Genomic DNA, 25,712 nt, shown 5'->3' on the forward strand with positions numbered 1-25,712 from the left:
AATCAAAGGAATTAACCCTAAACAATTTATAAAGAAATAGCTAATCTTCATGCGATCGGTTAATAAGTATTTATAGACATACAATGTTTAGAATTATCTTAACTCAATTTTAACCCGTAAATAGGAAGATAAAATGTACTAATATTAACTGAGCTAAAATCCAATTTGTAATATAGTATTTTATTTAAAAAAAAGAGTGGACCTAAAAATTCCTTGAATTAATCTTGCAGGAATGGTTGGTTGGTTGTTAGCATTGTGTAAAAACACCAAGTCATGTACATGTACCCACTTAATTAAGTAGGTCCTAATTAAGAAGTTTCCCCTTTATTTCCTCTAAATTATATTTTAGAACACCCAAACCACAATAATAGTATTTTTCTTTTGACTTTAAACATGCATTAATTCCCAAATTTAATACTCTCTTCTCATTTTCTAACCTAACCCACAATTCAATCTCAAAGGAATAAATATATTCCAAAATTGCAAGGCGGATATATTGTGTAATTGGTATAGAATCTTCTACATAAAATAATAAAAAATAAAATTGATTGAATGATTATGAAATGATAAAAAATTTAGCAGCAATCTTTTTACTTGATATCAAAATTGGATTCGATTCATGGAAAATCCTCAACCTATCCCCAAATATGTAGATTAAGAATAGCTTATTCCATTATAGGATTCAACAACCGTGACGGAGTAATGTATAGATTAATTGAGTATCCAAACACATGGCGATAATGAAAGAAGAAAAAAAAAAATCAGCAATAAGCGGTAAGCGGTATTGAAAGGAAACGGCAAAGCGTTCCACTTTCTCAGCTCAGATACATTGCATGTGGGTTATTTTAATGTGTATTGTCGCGTACCCAAATCTCTCTCCTATCATCATAAAAACCATCCCTTTTTTTCTCTTTGCTCATCCATCTTTTCCTTGCTCTTCCTCCACACTTTCTATTTTTCTTCTTCTCTCTTTTTTTTACCCTATTTGATAGGGTTTTCATGTCCTTCTAGCTCCAATCCATCTCATGCATTCGTGTCTTCCAGCTACATACGTTGACGTTTTAGCCTTCTTCCTTGTCGGGTCTCTCTTTTTTCTCTCTTTGGAGGGTTTTTGGGCGGCTAACGGTCCAGATTTCACCTTCCGGGGTTTTTTTGAGCTGTACCCATGTCAAAGCTCTTTTCTTTTAGTGGTAATTTCTCCATCTTTGCTAGTTTTTAGCTTCGTTTTTTTTCTATGTGGGTATCTTTGATTTCGTTTTTGTTCAACTTGGTTTGTAGATCGGATATGATTAGGTTATACTTTATTTCAATATGGAAAAAGTTTGAGAACGTACATGGTAGCTTAGGGTACTGATCTTTGTTATTATCGTGAAATATCATTGATGATTTTTATAGCTTTTGATATAATCCCAATTTGATTTTTACAAAAGGGTCTTTCTTTGGTATTTGGTTGATTAGGTAAAGTTTGAATTTTGAGTCTTGGTTGTGAATTAGTCGGATTTAGGTTGATCTAGTGGAAGAACTCCAGTTGACTTTACGTTTTCTAGTTGCTGATTTTGTTTCTTTAAATACCCAAGTTCGTGAACTGGTTCTAGTTGTAGATCAGGCCGTGACCTGTCTAATTTATGGGAGATTTTGATGTTGCAGAGGAGCTACGTGTGTTTCTTACCTGGATCTATTTGTGGTTTTATGTATCTTTCATGTTGAGAACAATAGAGGGGTTTTGGTTGTAGATCTGGTCTATTCTGAAGGGATCAGCTAAGGTTTAAGGTTCAGATGGCTTTCTTTTTGGGTTGTAGGTTGATTTTTCTGAAATATATGGGTCTGTGGGACTATATTTGAGATGGATTTATGAGTTATAGGTTCAAAGCCCCATATAGTTCATGGATCTTGTGGATTTGCATTTATGGGGCTTCATATGAACCACTGGAGTCGAAAGTTTGGCCTCTAAGAAAATATTCATGGGTGTCTTTTCATTTTCTTTGTTTTGTTCCAAATGATATTGGTAGAGATGTGGTTTTTGAAAGTTTTTATATGGTCAAACAACTTGATTTCTTAGCTGGATTTTCTTATTATCGTCTTGTGTACTTCTGTGTTCTCATCGATGTTTTCTTATCTTGGTTTTCAGGAACTGATGATTTTTGCCCTGGGGGGTCGATCTACACAAACCCCAAGGAATCAAGTCTCTTTTTGTCCCTTGGACGTCATGTGGATGTATATTTTCCCTCTCGCAAGAGGTCCCGCATCAGTGCGCCTTTTGTTTTCTCTGGAGAGAGGTTTGAGCAGAAGAAACCATCAATTGAGGTTCTCCCTGATGAATGCTTATTCGAAATTTTCAGACGATTACCTGGGGGACAAGAGAGGAGTTCCTGCGCTTGTGTCTCCAAGCGTTGGCTTACAATTGTAAGCAACATCCGCAGCAATGAAATCAGTGACAACAAGACCACCCAAGCATTGGATCTTAACTATGAGAGCACAGATAAGAAGGGTGGAGATGTTTCTGAGGTTGAAGATGAGGATGTTGCAGGTGGATACCTCTCTAGGAGTTTGGAAGGGAAGAAAGCAACAGATGTTAGACTTGCTGCTATTGCTGTTGGAACTGCTGGTCGTGGAGGATTGGGCAAGCTTTTCATTAGAGGAAGCAATTCCAGTCGTGGAGTGACTGCTGTTGGCCTGAGGGCCATTTCTCGTGGATGTCCTTCTCTAAGGGTTCTTTCCTTGTGGAATTTGGCTACTGTTGGAGATGGTGGTCTTTGTGAGATTGCTGAGGGATGTCACCAGCTACAGAAGCTTGACCTTTGCCACTGTCCTGCTATTACTAATGAGTCTTTGCTTTCCCTTGCAAAGGGCTGCCCTGATTTGACTGATCTGACCATTGAAGGTTGTGCAAACATTGGAAATGAAGGTATCCAAGCAATAGCTCGCTGCTGTCCCAACCTAAAGTCTGTTTCGATCAAAGATTGCCCCCTCCTTGGAGACCAAGGAATTGCAAGCCTTTTGACTTCAGCCTCATATTCCCTCTCAAAATTAAAGCTTCAGGCCTTGAACATTACCGATGTCTCTCTAGCCGTTATTGGGCACTATGGCAAGGCAGTGACTGACCTATCTCTCACTAGCCTTCCAAATGTGACTGAGAAGGGCTTCTGGGTTATGGGTAATGGTCATGGGCTACAGAAATTGAAGTCTTTCACTGTTAAAGCCTGCCGTGGAGTGACAGATTTGGGACTTGAAGCTATTGGCAAGGGTTGCCCGAATTTGAAGCAGTTCTGCCTCCGCAAGTGTGCCTTCTTATCTGATAATGGGTTGGTGTCTTTTGCCAAAGCAGCAGGTTCACTAGAGAGCTTGGAACTGGAGGAGTGCCACAGGGTCACCCAATTTGGGTTTTTTGGTTCTCTTATTAACTGTGGTGCAAAGTTCAAAGCTATCTCTCTTATGAACTGCTTGGGGATCAAGGACCTAAATGTAGGATTGCCTCCTCTACCACCTTGTGAGTCCCTTCGATCACTGTCTATCCGTAACTGCCCTGGGTTTGGTGATGCTAGCTTGGCTGCGTTGGGGAAGTTGTGCCCTCAACTGCAGAATGTGGAGTTGAGTGGGCTTCATGGAATAACAGATGTTGGGTTTCTCCCATTGCTCGAGAGTTGTGAGGCCGGTTTGGTGAAGGTTAATCTCAGCGGTTGTCCCAATTTGGGTGACAAAGTTGTTTGTAAGATGGCTGATTTGCATGGTTGGACTCTAGAGATGCTGAACCTTGATGGATGCAAGGTCAGTGATGCTGGCTTGGTTGCAATTGCAGAGAACTGTCGGGTGCTCAGTGATCTTGATGTCTCCAAGTGCACAATAACCGACTCTGGAATTGCAGCTCTTGCTTGTTCTAATCTGATCAATCTGCAGATCCTATCTGTGTCTGGTTGCAATCTGGTCTCCGACAAAAGCCTGCCATCACTTGGAAAATTGGGTCAGACCCTCTTGGGGTTAAATCTACAGCAGTGCAAGGCAATCAGTAGTGGTGCAGTTGACCTGCTAGTGGAGCAGCTATGGAGGTGTGATATCCTTTTCTAAACGATGTTGCAGTATGGGATTGTCAACAACTCGGGTTTTGACCCTTCGAGAAGCATCAGAATAGCCTTTGTTAGTATTAGCAGTTTGTGTAGTTTTTGGGTCCATCAGCTATGGGTCTTCCATTGTCCGGTACTCAGTCCCCTTTTCCAGGGAATACGGCCATTTTCCTTTTTTCTTTTTTGCAGGTCTCTTTACATCAGAGATCTGTTACCAGGTTTTGAATCCCAATAATGGGTGTTGGTTTCTTCATGGCCGGATTTCCCTGAGAATATAGTTGTTGCTGGGTTCCGGATTTTAGGTAATCTTTTCTTCCTTCCTCGTAAAGGTTTTAGTCTGCTGGGTTTCTGGTGTTTTTGCTTAGCAATGTTCATTTCTGCTTGAGCTAAGCTTTTTGTTATTTGTTACTGTCTTTCGTCCATCATAGTTGGTTTTACCGAGTCTCCCACGTTTTTGAACTCAAATGTTCTACACGTGATGGTTGGGTCTTTTTCTTTTCTTACGGTGGCGGATTGAAGATCTCGAGTCATTGTAGTTATGGTTCGCTTTTGGCAGTTCGAAGTGTGGTGTCTAGCTTTCATGGGCTTTGGCCATGGCAGCAGTTTATGTAGTCTGCCATGACAACTCTTGGAGTTGTTTTTGTTTTATTTTTACCAAGCCCTAGTTTTGCTGGTTTCACTTGCTCTGAACTGCAGTTTGTAACCTTTCTGAACAATCTGAGTAGCATTAAATCTGCCATTGGAGGTCATGCATGTATGTTTCTGTGCCATAATTAATAAAAGTGATCGAAGTTTATGTATGTAAAAGCTTGATATTAATCTGCTAATTTGACTGATCTATCTTCCTATAAATTCTGTTGTTTCTGAATGATCTTAACTTCATTTTCCTAGCATGTTAGAAGAAATAAATAAAAATTCTGAAGAAACTATTAATCTGTCTAGATGATCACGAGTCTACATTCAGCTACAGTAGATCAAAAAAAAATCTGGAGTTGTTGGAAAAAGCATCTTATAAAGTGGGAACATGATCTTTCTTTATCAGCTATAGTTCAGCATCTCAATTATATAAAGTTTGACTTTGTGGATTCCAATTAGTGTATAATCACAAAAAAATCTATAAAAATCTATTTATATATGGTTAGCATTACCCCGAATGCTACTGTGAAAGATAAGTTAAACGCAAAATATTTTCTCATTCGTCGTCTTATTGATCTGTCAAATCTTGTCACAAGAGAAAGAGAATAAAGGATTGCTCCTTCAGCTGGGCTTGATATGGGGGTCTTCAGTCATGTTCATACACAGCCATATATGGGGTCGAATAAAATTTTAATAATTAAAAAATTAAAGTCCTTTATATTCATATTTTAAGTATATTTTACAATATATTTAGATAAAAAAACATCTTTTATTAAGAAAATGAGATGAAATGGATCAAATGCTTAACTCAAAAAGTCTTGCTCCAAGACCTAGCCTGATTCGAGCTAAGGTCACTTGTTGGACACCTAATCACTTCAAAGAAATTATGTAAAATTCACTACTTATTCCTATAAATTCCAGATAGACACTCTGAATATCGGAGTTATGAGTGAACTATTAATTTATAACGCAATAATTGCAGCAAGTACGATATCAGACAAATGACTGACTTTGCAAATTAATTCGAACAAAGAGCCAAACATTGCTTGTATAATCCGGTAAAACCATACCGTTCCCCCAAAAGAAAATTAATAGGTTAATGACCATTCTGAAATTTTCAATCATAGTATACTATAAATAGTGCCCCCTGCCTCCCAGGCATGAAATGAAAGTCAGATTGATTGCAGCAGGTTGACTGATGCTCAGTCTGCAAAATAATGTAAGCATATTTACAAGTTTAAAATGGACATAATTCACAAAACAAAGTTTCCATTCGGTTTGGACAAACCCCGATCGATCATGGATCCTCAAATAGCAACAGACTCCAAAATTTCCGAAAATTAGGAGGACAACTTGGTGAAGGAGGATTGACATACAGTGGTTCAAACAGGAAAGCAGGAATCCTAACTACAAGCCCAGCAACCTTTGCAAGTGACACACGAAACAACCAAAGCTGCTGAATATAGAAGGCAACGTTAACCCATGATGTAGAATTTTTCGTGCTTGATTCATTGATCATTTCAGTCTTTAGACATCTTTATTTACGCAAAATGAGGTCAAGAGCTTTGTATATGAACATCCGCTTCAAACCATTGCCTTGCCTGGTGCTTCATGTAATCGGCTATTGTACCAAGTCCACATAACCTTGCTCTCCAACCATTGGCCCTCGATCTGTGTCAGCCTGACTTTCACCTGAATCAGCTCTAGAAACTGTCTCCTGCTGTTGGGATGGAGATAATTCCCCATTTGTCACATTAGATAAGGTGGCCTTCTCTTCTGTCACTTTAGATGACACTGAGGCTATCTTTCCGTCAGTAGTTGCTTTAGATACAGTTGATCCCTGATCGAGTGCCTTTGATGCATTTTCCTCATTTGTTGTACTGGACAAACTAGTCTTCTGAGAAGGCAGTTTGGGAAGAGATTTCCGTTGTGGCTTCTTTAAACGGACAGGGGAAATTACTTTGGCAGAGCTACCTGGATGTGCTTTCTCATCCAAACTTGGCCGGCCTAATTGGTGGCCACTATTGCTGTTACCATCAGAGTCCAAAGGAGTTGTGCTTTTTCTTCGACCAAGCTTTGGAGATTTAGCTCTTGTTGTTGGTAGCTGCATCCAGGCAATAGAAAAACGATCAATATTGCATATCCCGATAAATCCAATGCTCCCATATGAAACACAAAATGGAAATAAAGTTGAACCATGGTTAACATGTGTATCATCCAAAGCAATACATCAAATATATTATAGAATGATGAATCTCTCCACACACTCGGGAAAGGATAAATAAAGTGGTCTTTGAGATGAGGAATGGGCCAAAGCAACTTAAAGCAGTTCAATTCAAAGTTATACATTCAGAAGTTCAACCAAAACAGATAAATGTTGGTCGAAATAAAATCTCCTTTGACGATACTTAAAGTGAAGTTGGACTTCCTATAAAAGTAAATGTGTCAACAACTTTAAACATCGTGCAAAAACTAGGATATTTAGGATAATAAACGTTTGGCTACAATGTCTTAACATAAAGTGATATTACTTGGCGCCATTTACAAGTAATGGGGACGTACAAGGTTGCTCCAAGGAGAGATGTGGCAACAACATGACATGGTCTAACAAGGATTGATAAATAGCAGCACAGTACCAATAAACAATGGAAAATATGGGGAAAAACATCTAAGTTAGCATCTTCCGACATAACATACAGAAAACTCAGCCCTTCAAGATCAACCTCATGACAGTAATATACCAATTTTATACTCGATGTCATTGAGAAAGGTTTTTGCTAATTACAACAACATTGATTTAATTGCTAACCAGTTCCAAGTTGTTACAAGCTATATGTATCAGCTCCAACTAACAATGACAATTGACATAGAAGACGTATGACTTGCAACTCGACAATCTAAAACAGCATTTTGCAGAAAAGAAAACAGCTCTTGTAGAATGATGAGCAGAGACGTGCAAGTGCCCGAACAACAAACGTGTATGACTGGGAAAGGTGGCGAACCTAAAGATAAAACATTGAAAGTAACCTAGGCAGCGCCATGATCAGCATTTCAGCCCTACCCTTCCCCCCACCTCAACCCCAAAAGGAAAAGAAAAAAGAATCAAAGAATATGATAAACATGCCATTGTCATTAAACTTGAATTACAGCGACAAATTTTCCTATGCTAATTTCTAGCATTTTGTACATCAGAACATTCAACTAACCTTCTTTATTTCCACCATAGGAGGTGAAGGTTCCTGATAGAAGCTTGGCATTGGCGTTGCTTTAAAGTTCAAACTCTTCCTAAACATCTTAATCTCAGCTTCTTGAGTTTCCTGGCAAAAAATTGAAATATTATTACGATAAGAAGGAAATTATTCTGGACCAACAGTCATCACAATCACAAAATAATACCTTGGACTTAGCTTGCAAGTTGCTCTTTTCTATTTCCCTCGCATGAATCTTTTCCTCAAGTTTAGAGTAGAACTGCACAAAACATTGTTGGAGACTTAAAAGTTAAGTAAAAGCGCTGCAAGAATACACAATATAAATCAACAATATAAAATAAGCACCAACCTCTTTCCTTTTTTCAGCCCGTTCATCACACTTGAAACAGAATCCATATTTTGGAAGAGTACTAACCCTACAAGGTTTGGCATCAGTTGCAGTGGGGCTTCCATGAAGCAATTAAGGATAAACATAAACATGGTAAATTGAAGAACAGAAACCTATAGAGTGCAGTTTGAAGGAAACTCAAATAGAACCCATTTTAACCCACAATCCCAGTAACAAAAAGTTCAAACTAAAAAAAGGATACGAGGACTCTGAGTCTCCTTCAGATTTTGTAAGAGGCCCTTTCTTCACAGGCTTGAGATTGGGTTTCTCCCTGTAAAACAATAGAACAGTTCAAAAAAGTTCAAAAAAAGGAACGAGAAGAAATTGAAACATATGCACAAGTAGCACATACGTGGTTCCTTCAGACAAGGCTACATCAGACTTTTCAGATTGCTGTCATAAGAAGATAGAGGAAAGGCAACGATCAGAAAGGCAGGAAAAGTTATTAAGAAAATAACAACAGAAAACGATCACAACAGGAAAGTAGTACTAGTATGAATTCTAACCTTAGATGCATTGGCTTGTCTTTCACTAAATGGTCTGTTTTTATGAGGCTGATTCAGACCTGAAATTGTAGCAACAGAACCAGCACTTGAAGCTATTAATGGCACATCTGCACTTTTTCCATCTTTGTTTTTCTTCACTAAAGCCGAAGAAACACTTCCAGGACTAGACAGCTTCTCATTCTTGGTCTTGCCTTGAACTTTCTGAGGTTTGGATCGCTTCATATTATCCTCTATTTCCCCTTCCTAAGAATACAGACACAGTCATGGATACAAAATCAGACTAAAGGTAATTAATAAAAGCACTCAAACAAAATGTTCAGACTTACTATACTACCTCAGAATCAATCAATGCATTACTTTCAACGAAATCATCGGAGTCTTCTCCAGCTTCCCCAGTTCCTACATTGTCATTCATTCCATTCTGCAAATAAGTTTCGATGGTTTCCTCAACACTCCCATTCGCATTATCTGAACTACTATCATCCCCACACACCCGAAGTTGTGGATAAACACCTTTCTGATGGGCAACTTTAAGCCCAACCGAAGACAAAATATTTTCTGAATCCATCACACTGTGACAAAAATGAAACAAAGAAAATGGTAAGCCTATGCCCAAAGAATGCAAAAGGAAATCACGTTTTCACTGATTTAAAAAATTTTCAAACCGTAATGGCAATACAAATTTCAATATTTACTAATTTTTGTTGGTCTATGTCTATCCACGTATATATATCCTAACAGCAAATTAGATCTATATTTGCAGATAAACAGCAAGGGAAAAGTAAACTGAAAACTTGCTTTGAAATTTTTAAAAAGCGGAATCGAATCAGTCAAAAACCGAGTAATAGAAGAGCAAAGCACCAATGAGTACAAAGATCTCCAATGCCACCAAACAACTATCACATTTCGCTTCACATGTATAGGAATCAAACAAACAAGAAATTCAAAAAAAAAAAAAAGAGAGAGAGAAAGTTTTACTGATTTTGCTTCTTACCTCGTAAAACGTGCGATAAATCAGATCTCCATGAAGCCGAGAAGAAGATCAATGCGAGAAATTAGTAAAATAAATCCAAAGGATCTGAGGAAAAGGAAGCTGGTAACATAAACAGTAAAGATCAGAGGATCTAAGCACCTAAACAGGAAGATCTTCAAAATTATATTTGTTCAAAAATAAACTTCAAATTTATATCGAGTTAAAATTTAATTGGAAATTGAACTTCTGTTTTTTCCCCTCTTTTCTTGAAAGTTGTAGGAATTCTATTTCTTTCAAAGCTGAAAGTTGTTTCATAGGATACGAGCGGCTTTCAAATCCATTTCCAGGTAACCCTCCCTTTCATGCGAAAATGACCACTCCCCCGGCAAAATACGGTTACCAAATACGTTTTTTTAACGACTAACAAAAACAATACGGTTTTCACTTTTCATACAGTTTCTTTTTTCTTTATTACCGGAATTTTGGAGAATTACGGACTGTTAAGTAACTAAACACTATTCCCTCCCCCTTACTAGAAGATGTATTTTTTGGGTCACAAAATAAAATATGTCGTAATTTAGATTGGACAAACGTTACACAAATTACAAATTTTAATTACAAAGTGTTTTTCGTTCTTTTGCTTCGGAAAAAAAATTATAATTTCTTAACTGTGAGGACACTTTAATAATTATAGTACAATTGATTACATCAGTTAAAAACCAATTAGTCAACCTCAGAGTAATTCGCTTTGCTTAATACACTGATAATGCAGAAAACAGAAATGCTTTCAAGCCAAGTTGAGACAAGATAAAGAATTTTGGTTATGTTTGGTTTTTTTCTATTTTTAATAACCACCAAACTAGAAGAGTCGTAATCAAAACTAATAAGACTTAAAACTTGTATTAGCTAATAGCTGGTATTACAAAAATTTTTAGTAATAATCTAACGACTATACAGGCCAGATGAGACGCTAAACATGATACATCATACAAATCTACGGAATAATTCCAGTAAACTCTCCTATTTAAGCCATTGTTATCTTGGACCAGAAAGCCGCACGGCTGAAAGATAAGCATCACTGTTGCAGTCTGATGGCCCCGAGGCGGAGGCGGAGGCGGAGGCCGAGGATGTGCCCTCTCCGCTCGTGGTCATCGATTTAAAGAAACTTGAATAAAGGCGAGATCCTAATGGAGAAGACATTGGTGGCTTTGTAACAGGGGAGAGACCCTCTAGCATTTGAACAACTTTGGTCATTGATGGCCTTAAGTGCATATCTTCTTGTATGCACCATAATGCAACTTTGATAGCAGTGTAAACTCTCTCATCTTCCCCTTCCAGATTCAGCCTCGAATCGAGGATGTCTCTCAGCTTCCCTTCGTCTAACATCTTGAAAGCGTAGGATGGAAAATAAGATTTCTCTGAAGATTCTCCCGGATCGAAGTTTTTTCTTCCGCCGATGATTTCGAGCAGTAGCATACCATAGCTGTAAACGTCGCTCTTCTCTGATATTGCGTAGTTTGTGATCCACTCAGGTGCAAGGTACCCTCTGGTTCCCCTTAGAGTGGTGAAAACATGGCTTTGCTCTCGAGTCATTAACTTTGCCAAGCCAAAATCCGAGACTTTGGCTAGGAAGTGGTCGTCAAGCAATACATTTTCTGGCTTTATGTCGCAATGCACAATCTTTGCATCACAATCTTCATGGAGATAAGCTAGCCCTTTCGCCGTTCCTACTGCAATATTGAATCTTGTTCTCCAATCCAGCAAGGGTTCTTCTTCTCTGTTTGTTTTGAAGATCCATTTATCTAAGGAACCATTGGCCATGTATTCGTAAGCAAGAAGTCGATAGCTTCCTTCGGCACAAAAGCCTTTCAATCTCACCAGGTGAACATGATGGATACTGCCAATAATACCGACTTCAGCTCGAAATTCTTTCTTTCCCTGCCCGATGCTTTCCAGTTTCTTCACAGCAATTTGAGTTCCGTCCGCAAGAATTCCTCGGTATACTGAACCAAATCCTCCATGCCCGAGCTTAACCGAGAAGCTATTTGTAGCAACCCGGAGGTCATTGTAAGTGAACCGAGTAGGCATCCCAGTTAAACTCTCCAAGAAGATATCCTCTTCTGAAGAATCATCAGGAGATCCTGGAACCTTTTTCTTTTTCTTGTAGTATCGATATGACACAAAGAGTAAGCCCAAAATAACAAGAACCGTAGAAACTACTATAATCGCAACATATGGGAAGCTTTTGTTGCCGCCTCCATTCCCTACACCATTTGCATTGCTCGACATTTTGACAAAAGCAACTAAATTAGACGGCTGATTAGAGTTTTGGAAGCTGCCAACCTGGTCAAAAAGGAAACAGTTCCTTGAGCTGTTGTCATAGAACGCAACCATGCAAGAACAATTACTCATGCAGGACGCTTTGCAACCATCCATATTGGCTTTCGATGATGGAGAAACGTAGTCGAGTGCAAAATAATTGAGCCCAGTTCCGGCATCTACGAGGCTTACAGATTCCTTTCTCTCACCACAAGGAGAGATAATACCTGTTTTACAGGAGCCCGAACCAAGCGCCGATGGACACTGGCACTTAGTCCTGTCCGAAGGTGCTGAACAAACAAAATATGGCTGACAAACTTCTGGTGTACCACAAGGGTCATCTGGAATCTTTATTGATGATGCAGCCCTTCCAGCATGGAGATTGAAGAAAGATATAACGCCATCATTTCCCAGCACTGCAATCCAAGTGGCATTTGCATCATTAGGGTCTGAGATTTTAAATTGCCACAACAAGACCTTGCTTTCATCAAACAAACTCCATGAATTTGTATCAATAGTTGCTAAAGTGACCTCTCCACCGTTTTTATTAATGTTTTTGCGCGTGTCTTTCCCCATGGACCAATATGGCTGCGGAGTCGAGTAACCGGCCGAAAGGATCATGTCGCCAGACTTGATCTCGAGAATATAGCTTACGTTAGTAGAGCTAGGATCGCTTATAAGTTTCATTCCTTGTCTAAATTCTTGGTCCGAAATAAGGGTATCTGTGGGATGAGCAAAACTCTGCCACATTACTTTGCCATCATCCCCTTGCAAAACCAAATTTCCCGAATCCTGCAACACCATCGCAGAAACGCCTTTGCCACTGGTATTTGTCGTCCAAACAACATTCCCTCCTTTCTGTAATAACACGTTGCCGTTTTTGTCAAACACAAAGGGGTCAGAATTTGAAACAGGGGAGCCCCTGTTAGCGGTCCAGATTACTTTCGTAGTATCAATGTGCACGACAACTAGCAGAAACAATGTGACATCCGAGGTAGTTGTAAAGCCGAAACCAAATGCTGAGTTGTTAGAGACAAGAAACAACCCGTTATTGTCGATCCAATTCATTTGAGTGCCTTGAAAACCCGGATCAATCGACCCAGTACTTCGAATGCTAGCCGTACAGATTTCTGAGAGAAAAAGGCTAGACAGTGCAAAAAAGCCCAGGAAACGAATAAAATCCCCACTTTCCATTACAAAACTCCGAGCTGATAGTCAAAACAAAGAATCTTCTTAAAACAGAACAACAAGATAACCACCGAAAGACCCAAAAAGAAATGAAATGAAATGAAGAAAGACAAACAGGGTTTCTAGGCAAGCATAATTTCTGGGTTTCAGGAATTTAATCAATTAGGCTCCTCCCAAAACACTATTGGCAGATCTTTGGCACAAAGTGAAACATATTGCCTGGACCACAAAATTTTAGCCATAGAGGAAGCAGACTTGAAGATATAGACCCACGAAGCTAACTATACCTAGTCCTAGTCCTTTTAGAAAAGAAGTTTGGATTTTAGAATACGAAGAGAAAAGAAAGCAAAACAATTCAGGGTGGGAAACCAGTTAATGGTTTTCACAGCACAAAAGGAAGAAAAAGAAAACTGATAAACTTCAAGCAAGACATACCTATGATAGGATCAAAAGAACGGAGCAGAATCAGGCAAGTTGACAAACTGATGGGCACTCCTCATTTGACCATGAAATGGAACGTACAAAAGGACCGGACCGACTAACTAGAACTGATGGATGCTCTTCACCTGGCCACGAAATGAAGCTTTTATTTGGATAAACACAGACAGTGGTAAAAAGAGAAGCAAATTCATAACTGTTCCCCAGTTTATACCAGCAACAATTATGAAGAAGATAAAGGTCAAAAGGGAGAGACTGAAGAGAGCATAGAACATGGGAATAAAAGGGCAGCTCTCTGCCTCTCACCTCATTTTTTGTTGGATGAAATTTGCATAAACAAGTGGATTTGTAAACATGGGTCTCTGGCTTTTTCCTAAATCTGTTTCTGCTTCTGTCATTGAGTTGAAGAGAGATCTGAGCTGCCTTTACATCCTTTTCAAGCTGTTCTTTTTTCTTTTCTTTTTTTTATTATTATTTTGTGTTTTCTAGTGCTTTGTTCTTCCAAAGATGATATAGAAACTGTAAAAAGAGTATTTAGGTTTTTATATGGGGTGGGGTTTGGTTGATAGATCCAATAAATGCATGTAAGAAAATAAATTGCAGAAAATTGAGAATCCAATTTTTTTCCATGAAAAAAGGACGAAGAACCATTCAAAAGTGTTTGTGCAACAAAAACATAGGGTGGAACCCTGTTGGCTGGCTGTTCAAATTATAACACTACAAATAAGTATCCCAATTAACCAAAGTTCCCAACTTAAAAAACATTACTAAGAAATTGGCTGTTTTTTTTACCATTTTCCCCATATTGTCACTAAGCACTGCGAGTCTTTGTTTCATTTATAATATTAAATGGATTTCACTTTACTATATTGTATTTTAGTAAAATTTGAAAGACATGTGTTACTCTCTTAATATTAAAACATTGAATATAAATAGGGGTCTCGTATATTTGAGAGGGAAGAGGGGATGGGAACATTTGGTTGGTTTGATTGTATTTTGGGTTTATTAAATTGAATGATTAAAGGGTTGGGTGGTGACTGGTGAAGGAAGTTAAATGGCAATAGCCGATTGGGACATAATTTAATGCCAAGTGGGAAGAAAAGTTAGGGGGAAAGGCGTCAAATGGTCAGAGTATTCTGTTTTTTCACACCCAAAAAACTGATGCCCCTTGCTTTGCGTTAGCCAGGATGTCAACAAGGTGTGGGTCCCTGAACCCCTAAACTTCTTTCACCTCCAATCCAAACCCATCTTCCTATTCGGACTATTTACCGGAAAATTATTACATGTTCTCACCTATTATATTTTAGCTTCTCCATAAAAATAAATAAATAAATAATTTTTATACATTACATGAACGACCAAAACCGTCTGTCTCTCCATTAAAATTTGATATTCTTATTTCAGTTTCGAATGACTGAATTCGACCAAGACTTATTTAAATTACTGCATTCTAATTTTTAAAAAGTAATCAATTATTAAAGTGAACGAAATCTAGCCTTAATGTTCTTACTCTAATAACGTAAAAGCTACTCAATGACTATAATTAGGACGGTGCCATATGCCTACTGTTAAACTCAATAGAACATAATTTCGAATTGGGATATATATATATTTTTTGTAATTACTAATTACTGAATAACAAAAATTTAAATTTATTGCCTGTAAATTAAATGTTAGTCCAAAAGAAAAAAGAAATTTAACAAATTAACCCCAACTGCAGCAGACTTTGTGGCTTTTGCTTGAATCAATGGACTTAATGCATATGGATAGGATTAGGAAGCAAATATTTGTAGGCCACTGCCTAGGCCTCGTCAATTAGCACACATCACATGCAATTTAAATATAAATATAGGTTTGAAACTTTATTCCATTACAACTTGACATATTGTAATTGTCACATGACCAAAAGTTTACTATGTACTAAAAACGAATTTTATATATAATGATATCCAAATGAAAATTAAATAATAATAATAAAAGTCACTCAGAAAAAAAAATCATAAAGCCGTTTTATTGCTATAAACAAAAGGGGAAGCCGCCATGAAATTATTAGGTTAATTTATAACATATTGGTGAGAAATTAGATTGAACCTAGGATTAACAAAAATGCAGTGAGACATAAAAACGAAGTGGAGTTAGGCGGAAAAGATCCTTTATAATTTAAGGATACCATCCATTGACATGGATGAAAATTATGAAGAAGATCAGCTCACAAATTTCAAAACAATTTTCTCGGTCGTTGCCTTGTTCAATTGTAAAACATATAAAACTTTTAAATAATTTAAAGGATGCGATATGAAGTTGTGGTTGTTACTATGGAATTGAAAAATAAGAAGCAATAATATGGTTTATTATATGCATTTTCCTACCTACTTTTAACCCAATCTTAATTTGTTTCTGCCTCTTCTACACGTCTCCCACTGGATTAAATTTCACAGAATTTAAATCATTAATTTTATTGTATTAAATATCACAACATATCGTCTTAAACACTAATTTACCTAATCTCTTGAAAACAGCAAGATCTTTCTGATGTATACAAGTTGCATTTTTTATCCAATTAATCTTGCTTTCAGCTTTTAATCTATGTAATAGTCCTACTAAAAGTTGTGTTTGGAAATTGGCTAATAGTTACTGCATTGGCTGGTTTTATCAATTTATTATATTAATTAATTATTTAAAATATTTGGTAAAATTTGGTTTATAATTGAAAGTTGATATGTGTAAAATATCAAATAAGGGCATGACATGTTTTGTTGTTAAGTATTTATTTGTTTATAATACTTTTAGTTTTATGGGATGAAATTATTGAAATAAAACACTATTACCAACAAATTAAAACATTCAGTGAATATTTTTGAAAATTTAAATAAATAAATTTCTTAAGTTCCTTATTTGTAAATATTAACCTTATGGAAATTGATAAATATTAATAATGTTTCAATGCAATCGTAAACTATATTATTGATGATAATTATGTCATGTTCTTATTATATAAATTAGTTATAATTAAGTTTTAGAGCATGTGACAAAATGAGCAATTTTCGTGCAAGCATGATAAGATATGTCATTACATATATCTTATTCACAATAAGCTATGACTTTTTTCTTTTTTGGAGGTTTTAACTCAATACATTTTTACAAACTTCCGTTTACCAAACACTATAATTAAAGGATTTGACTACCTAATCTTCCACTTGTGCCCAAATCAACTATAAAAAAAACTCAAAACTCCATTTACCAAACGCTCCATAACTTTAATGTTTTAACTGTTTCTAATTGAGACTTGAAAAAAAAAAAGGATTTATTTCTATTTGTTTTTCAAAATTGCATCGCATTATATATGCATGTGGAGGGGAATATAATGGAAGCCATTTAGAGCTTTCGATTGTGCTAAAAATATATTAATTGATGTCAGAGAGATAACCATAAATGTTAGTGCCAACTATGTGTTAAACAATATATATTTAGAGCTCATTTAATCAACACATTAACGAATTACAATTAATAATGGGACCCCAATACTGTACTCGCCGGTTGCAGTACCCCGTCGTATGTTCCATATGATAACTCCATCTGAAATACGATGGGGGCGATTTTCACTTTTGCGCTGCTAATTATTAATCATTTTAATACCGTCTAATATTCCACTGCTATTCATTCAAATCATTATTTGCTGAATTTCGTTCCTGCTCTTATAATACTATTATTTCTCACCATGTTTTAATATATAAGTTAATAATAAATTAATTTTAATTAATATTTATTAACCATCTATATAGCTTGTTTTTGAAAAATATGAAAAAACCCGTTTATTTTGAAAGAATCTTATTTTTTTACAAGAATTTAAACCCGTTTATTTTGAAAGAATCTTATTTTTTTACAAGAATTTTACTCATATTTCTAATTTCAAGTTTAAATCTACATTAATTGTTCTTTATTTTATGTCTAACTATTATAATATATATGCAGTGAATAACCCATTTCATTGAGAGTAACCAAATGAATCATTAATGTTTACTTTTTTTGTCCGATTTGGCTCTTATTCTTTTTTTTGGCTAAATTTAGTTATTTGTCTTTTAAAAATAATCAAATGGTTTTTTTATAAAAATGCTGACTAAAGAATTAAACTTTTAACGATGTTGGCATGATAATCTACATGATAATTTTTGTATGGCACACTCATATTTATTAAAATTATCATAAAATTAACTTATACTCTAACTACAATAGTATAATGTTAATTGTTTATCACGTTCTCAACTTAAATTTTATTATAATAAATTTTTATTGATTTATTACATGTAAAAATATTAACTTAATTTGTAAAGGAAATTTAAATAATTTCATAATTTTATCATCGTAAATCTAAGATATTTTTATAAACTTAAAATACTTCCTTTTTAAAAAAATTGATTTCTTTAACCACAAAGAACTAGCCGTATTAATGAGACTGAGAATAAAAGTGAAAAGTTTTCCATTGACATAGGCTGGCTGTCTGCAAAAATGAATACATTAGGGTAGCTTGCCACCGATGGGGATTTTGCATGGACATATACAAGGATGTTGATACTATGTCTCGAATCTCGAAGGATGATCAATGTAGCCACACGGCAAATAAACATCATTTCATGGGTTTCTCACATGGACATACAGCTCGCTTCTTCCAACCAATCTTAATTTTGGGTTTTCCTTGGATTTAGACATCAACTCGGGACTGGGAACGCAGCAGCTGCTTTAAGTTGAGTTGCATGGGTTTTTGTCTTTTGCAGAGTTTAAGGTTAAAAATGCGTCATATATCACATGCACTCAGCTGATCGTGCATGTATACGGCAGCTTGTTGGGAATCCAATAAATTACAGTCCAATAACGGCATATTAAAAGTAAGTTACGGTGAAGAGTCAGGTTAATCAGTATAAACACCAATTAAGGAGGATGACTAAATAACTGGTTTTTTGAGATCGAAATATGATTTTTTATTCATTTTTAAATCGAAATCCAATTATTTATTGTTTATTTTATTTTATTTATTATGGACATGCAAATCTTTGACAACTCCTTTCTCAAGATTTTACAACCAGTCAATCATCGAGAGAAAAAGTCTTCGAAAACCGGAGAGAAACATAGCACGTGAATAATCTCTCTTTAATTTATATTTATAACCACCATGAAAATCCTTCTAGAATCTCAAATGAAGTTATACATAATTACTCATTGAATCATTTTATTTCTTTTTCTTTATCTGTTAATTTACATTCAAAACGAAAGGTTGATTGAATAATACAACATTATGATTTTGTTGTAATTTCAATATTTAGTTTTGAGTAACACAAAAATTCCGTACCTCCGGAAACATATTTTCCATTTAAATTAAAACAAAAATTTGCATGGATCACGGTCGTGTCAAAATGACATCACATCTTGATCTAGAAAACTTTTAATGTAATTCAAACTAACAATGGCCCCAGTTATAATATTAAATCATCAGCACAACTAAAATAAAGATCATATATACGCATAAATTATTCAATAGATGCAGAGCTAGTAGCGTTGAACCAGGCATGATTAGAAGGTCATACCGTTGGGGACTGACGCTGATGGTAAAGATATTGTTTTACTTGTCTTCAAAGAAAAGACTTTTACCCCTCTTTTTTCCGTAGTGGATGTGTTTGAAAAAAATAAAATGGAGATGGTACCATCGAAAAAGTTATTGCATAAAAATAAGCATTAGGTAACCTTTTGAAACTTTCAAGTTTCAACTGAAAGGATTATAAGGGTCCAGTTAACAAACTATTAGCACTAATTAACCCGGTTCTATAATAGTGATCATCATAATGATCATATGTATATGTGTGTTGAATTTTGGTGTCAATTAGGCAAGAAAAATGTTAGTGGAACATCGTCTCAAATAGTTTACCTTTTGTTTTCAATTGAAAATGCTCTACTTTTATGGTATGTTTGTTTAACTGAAAATAGTGCCCGAAAAATTATTTTTAAAAATAATTTATTTTTTTGTGTTTTGATGAATATGTAAAATATTTTTGTTGTTTAATGATTTCTTAAAAAATTTCATAAAACTGTTTTTAATGAAACATACATTTGAGATTTTCTTATTTTTCATTGTTTAATTAAGTTTATTTTATATCTATAAATTTATATTTTACATTGTTTACGTTCATTACAACGTCATTTTTAGTTATATGACTACTACGTAAGTATTTATTTTAGTTAAAATGTGACATCAATAAAATTGACAAAAAATATAACAATGTCAACAATTGGACTTGATTTTTAAATATGAAAAGTAAATGACTAAATTCTTAAAAATAAAAGTACGTAAACTAAATTAAATTTTTTGAAGAGTACATAGTAAAGAATATTATTTAAAATTATTATTTTAAAATTTATTATTAAAATAAAATTAAAATATTAAATAATTTATTAAAATAATAATTTATTATATGACTAAATATTGAAAATATAATATTTTATATTAATATATTAATAATTTTAAATATTTTTAAAAGAAAAATAAAATTTATTATCAATATAATAATATTAAACTTAATTTAGGTCATTTTAAAGAAAAACTTAATTTATGTTATCTATAAGTATTTTTTATTAACCAAACTATTTTACAATGGAGAAAATAATTTGAAACCTCTTCCATTAAGTTGAATTTGTTTGAGGTGTGGCCCAATGATTGAAAACACCCAGATCTACTGACTTTTACTTATGATTTTCTTGCAAAGCCCAATGCCCATAATTGAAGCACGTGACCGCAAGGTATCATTTGCGGAACTTAAAAGTAAACATTTTCTTCAAGGCACGTGGATTCATCGTCAAACAAGGCTTAGCTTCTCAGTTGAATTGGCTACAAAAAGACTAAACCGTGATTCGTGAAAGGATATATGTTTTGATTGTAGTTAGTTTAACTCACGGGTCGGATTCGCTGTCCGTGTTTGACGTGGCAATTCTCGACAGGCTTTATCAACTTCGCCTCTAATGAAAACTAGACAAGTAAGCCAAAAAAACACTACATCACGTGTCTACAAGACGGATTTATTTTCTTTCTTGACCGGCGACTGCGGATTGATTGATTTTTAATTATAATAGCTTTTTTCTTTCCTCCCCCCCCTACTCTCCAGACTCTGATACTATACTTAAATGTGTCCAATATGAATACCTGACACGGATACAACATTTGGTAAAAAAGAAATGATCATACATAGACCAGCAAATTATGAAGATGTCCCCTCTACCAGCACCAACTCAGAACTGGATCAAACATGTTCCATCATAAATAAGGGAGTCAAATGCATGAGTCTTCTGAACCAAGTGTCCTCTGAATAAAGAGGCAAAGCAGGGAAATAAATAGCACTTTCCTTTGATGACATGCGAGACACTCAAAATCTACCTGTTGAACTCCCAGCAAATCCCACTAAGGAAGTTTGATCTTTACTCAAAGGTTTAATCTTTGATCAACAGTTACTCATGAAAAAAATAAAGAAGCAAAAAGGTGGCAAATTTTACCTTGAAAGATGCCCAAGGTTCCTAATTGCAGACTCACATAGATTAAGCGACAAGAGTCGGTCGTTTTAAACCATGATGTCGAGAGAACCTCTGTTCCTAAACTTTTTAAACACAAATTTAGATAAACAGAAAGGTTCATATTCTCCACCACATTCAAGGTTTTTAAACTTGAAACCAAGAAAAAAAGATTAGAATCTGACCCCACCATTGGCAGCAGACGGTACACATCCTTCACAAACAGTAGCCACAAACCCACTACTTAATCCAAAGAAAAGGCAAAAGCAGTGCTCATCAGTCATCCATTCATGATTTCGAGCCTTCCTAATTAGACCAAGTATAAAGGGTCCACATAACAGTCATCAAGAATATTGACCCCAAAATAATACTGGTTAGATTTTTGAACAGAGACCTTTGTCTCCTACTCATACAAAAACTTTTTTCTTCAGATTTACATTTATTAGCATTTGGCCTACTTCTTAATCAAATAAAATCAGGCATGTTGGCCACTGATAAGATTTTGCTTCTGCTAATAGATAAGTTTAAGAACTGGTGTTTAGAGAAAAAGAGCCACTTTTCCTCCAGGATAATATTAAAAGTCGACGTGTCACAACCACAACTAAGCAGAATTGATCACACAAATATTCTTATTCTTTTCAGTTAACTGTTTTCAAGGGTGTGATTTTGCCGTATATATCAGGGAGCAGACAGATGGAAAGATATATCAAAAGTGAACATGACAGGGGTATATCTCTACAAGCAGCAACATGGAAGACAACATTCTTTGTACGTTGCAGTTTCAAGAGTCTTGTCGGTCAGTTTGTTGGTGATTCCTTCATTTAACTCAACTCATTCAATATTTGCAACTTACATTCTTGCAACATTTTAACACACTGCTCATTAACATATAACTTCAACTACAAAAAGATGGCGAAAAAAAAAGGGGAAAGAGCTTCAGCAGATCATACTCACCAAGACAATGTCAATGGTCTAAAGGACACTCTAGGATCCTACACGCTTCATTCTTCCAGTTAATTCGCTGCAAGGAAGCTTTGGTGACAAACAAAATTGCTGATCGACTGGTGGACCATAAATTGTCTTTCGCTTGCTCAATGTTGCATCTACATCCATATGTCCACCTTCAAGATTCCGTTCGTTTGAATACGGGTTCAAGGGGGCATCTCTGTTGCTCCTGGGTAAGGAAGATAAACTTTCATCAATTGGGGGTGTCAGATAACTGAACTTGTTCCACTCTAGAAAGGTGGAATCGGTGTTTTTAATTTCCTTGTGCCTGCTGTTTCCAGCACTCAGGCAAGGAGTTGAGAGAGGGCCCAGCCGCAGTGATAGGTCACAGGGAATTTCATGTGGGTTGTTAGAAGTATTTCTAACATCTGTTTGGTTCATCTTATTTGAGGAGTCCACATCAGGAGAGAAGAGACTATGAATGACACCCATCATGGCAGGCTCTACTGTGTTAGAAAATGACTTTGGTGAGATTCCATAACCATGCCGCTGTTCTTCAACTTTAAGGTGGTTTCCATAGAAAAGAGGATAAACTGAATAGGTATTTGGAGGATGCTTCTCTACATTACTAGCAAGAGGACTATTGTTTGATGCAAAAGAAAACTTGTCAGTGCCACGGTTACCGTTCTGAGCAATGTGTTTCTGAGCTTCAGAGCCCATATCCGTCATGTTCACGGTTGTGTGTTTTAGGAAGCTGGAATCACTAGCCATGCAATGTGAATTAGTTATGAGATTTCCTAGAGTAGTGCCCTCTGCTTTTTGAGCACCCGGGTTAAGATAAGACCTTGGACTACAATTCCGTTGGCTCCGCAAAGTCCTTCTCGCAGTGCAGCCCAAATTAAGAGCAGCTAACCAACAATAAATAAATCACATATCAGGAAAAAGGTACAATTTCTGAAGCAAGTGATGTTCATGATTGAAGTCATAAATTACCCCATAAGCAACAAAGAACCAATTGTAAATATGCATATTTGGACTCAAACAGGGGAAATTAGTCACAAAAGTGAAAGGGTACCTTCAATACAAGGTTGAAGAAGCTCTCCAGTTTCAGTACTCTCATCACGTCTAATGATTGTGTTAATGGCATCATTTGTTCGATCCCAGAGGGTTTTAATGTCCATGTACTCAGCCTATGCAATAAGACAGATAAACAAAACCAATCTCATCCCCTCCCCTAAAGAAAAATAGTAATATGACATGTTTGGTTGGCTTCCTAAATATGCAGCTAACTTGAAGGTGACATATTATGAACGTTTTAACTCATCAATTAGCAAAACAACAGAAAAATATCATGATCAAGGCTTGTCCTTTTCATTTAAAACTTAACATAGCAGAGCATAGGAGGATATAAACAGAGGCCAAAAGGTGAAAAAATTTACCTCAGAATTGGCTTTGGAATACATAATTTCTTCTGCTTTTAAGACAACATCAGGGAGCTTCTCTTGCCATTCCTTGTTCTTCTTTGTTGCTGAGCTATGAATCTCATTTACAACTCTAAAGAAATCAAATGCATACATATAACACAAAAAAACAAGTCACAAACGAAGTCTACAGAGCAGAAATACATTTAAATGAAAGAAAAACAAAGTAAGAGAGGGGAAAGACCTGAAAATTTCCTGAATGAGAGAACCCCTCATGGGTTGGTGTCTATCACTGTGCCAAGCTCTTCTCTCACAGACATAAGGTCTTGGACCAGGTCTAGGCATCTTCAATGATGAAGAAGAGAGAAGAAGAATAAAAAAGAAACCCTTGGCTTCTTCGAAGAGAAGTAAAACAAAGGCTTTGCCAAGTCGGGCTGTATAGAAAAACTTGTTGGTAGCTCAACTCAAGCTCATGCTTTTTGGTTTTCCTTTTTCATTCACTGACCCCCAAAGCAAAATGCAGTACTGTAGCAACCAAAAACAATAGCAGTGAAGGAAAGAGAGAGAAATAAAAGAGACTGGGAGAGGGCTTCCTTTTTTTTCTTTTTTCTTTTTTTCTCTCTTCTGTCACAAACTCAATCATTTCAAGGAGGGTTTAATTGATGAGTCTTGGTGTGTCCCCCACTCATCCACATGCCTGCTTCCCCCAGCCCCAAGAGTCTCTCTCTCTCTTTCATTCTTTCTTCCTTTTTTTTTTTATAAATTACTTTCTAATTTTTTTTTTTTTTAATTTGGCTCCTTTTTACTATATCTGCTTGTCCTGACTATACATACAAATACAATGGTAGTGGTAGGGGGGGGGGGTAGTAGAATTGATAAACATTGTCACTGTCGGTGGCATATATCTATGTAACCCCAACCTCTTGCACCCTTTGTCCTCCCTCTGTAAACATTTGCCTATCAACAGTCTGGCAAAATTTCCATCACAATTCACACGCCCTCAACACCAAAAAGATGGTGGCCTGCCCCTGGAGTCTGGACCCATACTTAACCCTGCAAACATGCCTGCCCATTGTCGTGCCTCATGCTAGGCTTTGACCCCCGCTGACTTCACCTAATCCATACAAAGTATGTAATTAACATGATATCCTTTTTGAGATAGTAATCTAGAACATTTCATGCCACTCAAACAATGATCACGTGTTTTCAGTCTCACCTTGCATACTTTTAACCTTTCTTGAGGTTTATAAATATAAATGGAAGTAACATGCGCCGGCAGACTTAACCATCAAAATATGCTGGTGAAAATCTTTAAAGAAACTTTATTCACTAAGGGCACCCACCTTCCACTATAGTATTAACTATCATATTCATTTATGCTTTTCTTGGCAAACCAAAACTTTCAACCGGATAATTAAATTAAGGGCACTGTACCCTTCAACAACTTTATACTCAAATTATATTACTCATACATACATACATACATACATACTTACATACATACATGATATATCTTGACATACTTATATATATATTCAAGGGTTTTTTACAAAATTATTATAAAAAAAATAACTAAAATATTATAACTTTTTTTTATTTACCAAAATATTATAATTTTTTTATTTACCAAAATATACAAAAAAACCAAAAAACAGAAAAAAAAAACCTGACAACAGCCTAATCAGGCCAATCACATTGGCGGCACCAAAGGTGCCAAAGAGATTGGCGGCACCAATGGTGCCAAAGGACTAAAATGTAACTTTCTGCAGTTTTAAGGACCTGACATGCAAATTTATCATTTTAAATTTTGAAAGTAAATGGCTGCTGTGCGCACTAAAATTGAAATGTGGGTAATTGCCTTCTAAGCCCTCCTTATTTATTATTTTCTTTTTATTCCCCTTCAACTCACTTTTTTATTTAATAAATAAGCCCTCAACCTATTTTTGTAGTTAAATAAGCTCTTAAATAGAGCTATTACTTAATTAGAATTCTCTCATTTAATAACTCTATTTTAATTTTAAAAAATTAAATTAAAATAGTTTACTTAATTTTTTAAATTAAAATAGAGTTATTAAATGAGAAT

At 35.8% G+C, this 25,712-nt stretch overlaps 4 protein-coding genes across 5 annotated transcripts; 1 reads left to right on the forward strand and 3 right to left on the reverse strand.

Moving 5' to 3' along the window:
* The first annotated feature begins 882 nt into the window (after positions 1–882).
* LOC105767384 (EIN3-binding F-box protein 1) lies at positions 883–4,865 on the forward strand. Its single transcript, XM_012586896.2, has 2 exons — positions 883–1,190; positions 2,129–4,865. The coding sequence occupies exons 1-2, from the start codon at positions 1,166–1,168 to the stop codon at positions 4,060–4,062; spliced, it is 1,959 nt and encodes a 652-aa protein (XP_012442350.1). The 5' UTR covers positions 883–1,165; the 3' UTR covers positions 4,063–4,865.
* A 943-nt stretch (positions 4,866–5,808) lies between these two features.
* On the reverse strand, positions 5,809–10,161 carry LOC105767386 (protein WVD2-like 5). Of its 2 annotated transcripts, none has more exons than XM_012586899.2 (9): positions 9,792–10,161; positions 9,132–9,369; positions 8,798–9,040; positions 8,644–8,684; positions 8,494–8,562; positions 8,253–8,349; positions 8,091–8,162; positions 7,901–8,011; positions 5,809–6,798 (listed from the first exon to the last, which is right to left on the reverse strand). In XM_012586899.2, the coding sequence occupies exons 2-9, from the start codon at positions 9,363–9,365 to the stop codon at positions 6,316–6,318; spliced, it is 1,350 nt and encodes a 449-aa protein (XP_012442353.1). In that variant the 5' UTR covers positions 9,366–9,369; positions 9,792–10,161; the 3' UTR covers positions 5,809–6,315. The 2 variants fall into 2 exon arrangements, with proteins under 2 accessions (XP_012442353.1, XP_012442352.1); XM_012586898.2 differs by having other exon boundaries at positions 5,856–6,798; positions 8,253–8,352; positions 9,792–10,160.
* A 480-nt stretch (positions 10,162–10,641) lies between these two features.
* LOC105767387 (G-type lectin S-receptor-like serine/threonine-protein kinase SD2-5) lies at positions 10,642–14,228 on the reverse strand. Its single transcript, XM_052631351.1, has 3 exons — positions 14,022–14,228; positions 13,713–13,843; positions 10,642–13,297 (listed from the first exon to the last, which is right to left on the reverse strand). Exon 3 carries the CDS (start codon positions 13,281–13,283, stop codon positions 10,806–10,808), a length of 2,478 nt encoding a protein of 825 aa, XP_052487311.1. The 5' UTR covers positions 13,284–13,297; positions 13,713–13,843; positions 14,022–14,228; the 3' UTR covers positions 10,642–10,805.
* Positions 14,229–22,053: 7,825 nt separating this feature from the next.
* LOC105767390 (uncharacterized) lies at positions 22,054–24,352 on the reverse strand. The gene is made up of 4 exons (XM_012586907.2): positions 23,874–24,352; positions 23,648–23,762; positions 23,284–23,398; positions 22,054–23,116 (listed from the first exon to the last, which is right to left on the reverse strand). Exons 1-4 carry the CDS (start codon positions 23,972–23,974, stop codon positions 22,248–22,250), a joined length of 1,200 nt encoding a protein of 399 aa, XP_012442361.1. The 5' UTR covers positions 23,975–24,352; the 3' UTR covers positions 22,054–22,247.
* Between the last annotated feature and the right edge of the window lie 1,360 nt (positions 24,353–25,712).

The sequence above is a fragment of the Gossypium raimondii genome, chromosome 5 (genome assembly GCF_025698545.1).
Source record: "Gossypium raimondii isolate GPD5lz chromosome 5, ASM2569854v1, whole genome shotgun sequence".
Taxonomy (NCBI): Eukaryota; Viridiplantae; Streptophyta; class Magnoliopsida; order Malvales; family Malvaceae; genus Gossypium; species Gossypium raimondii.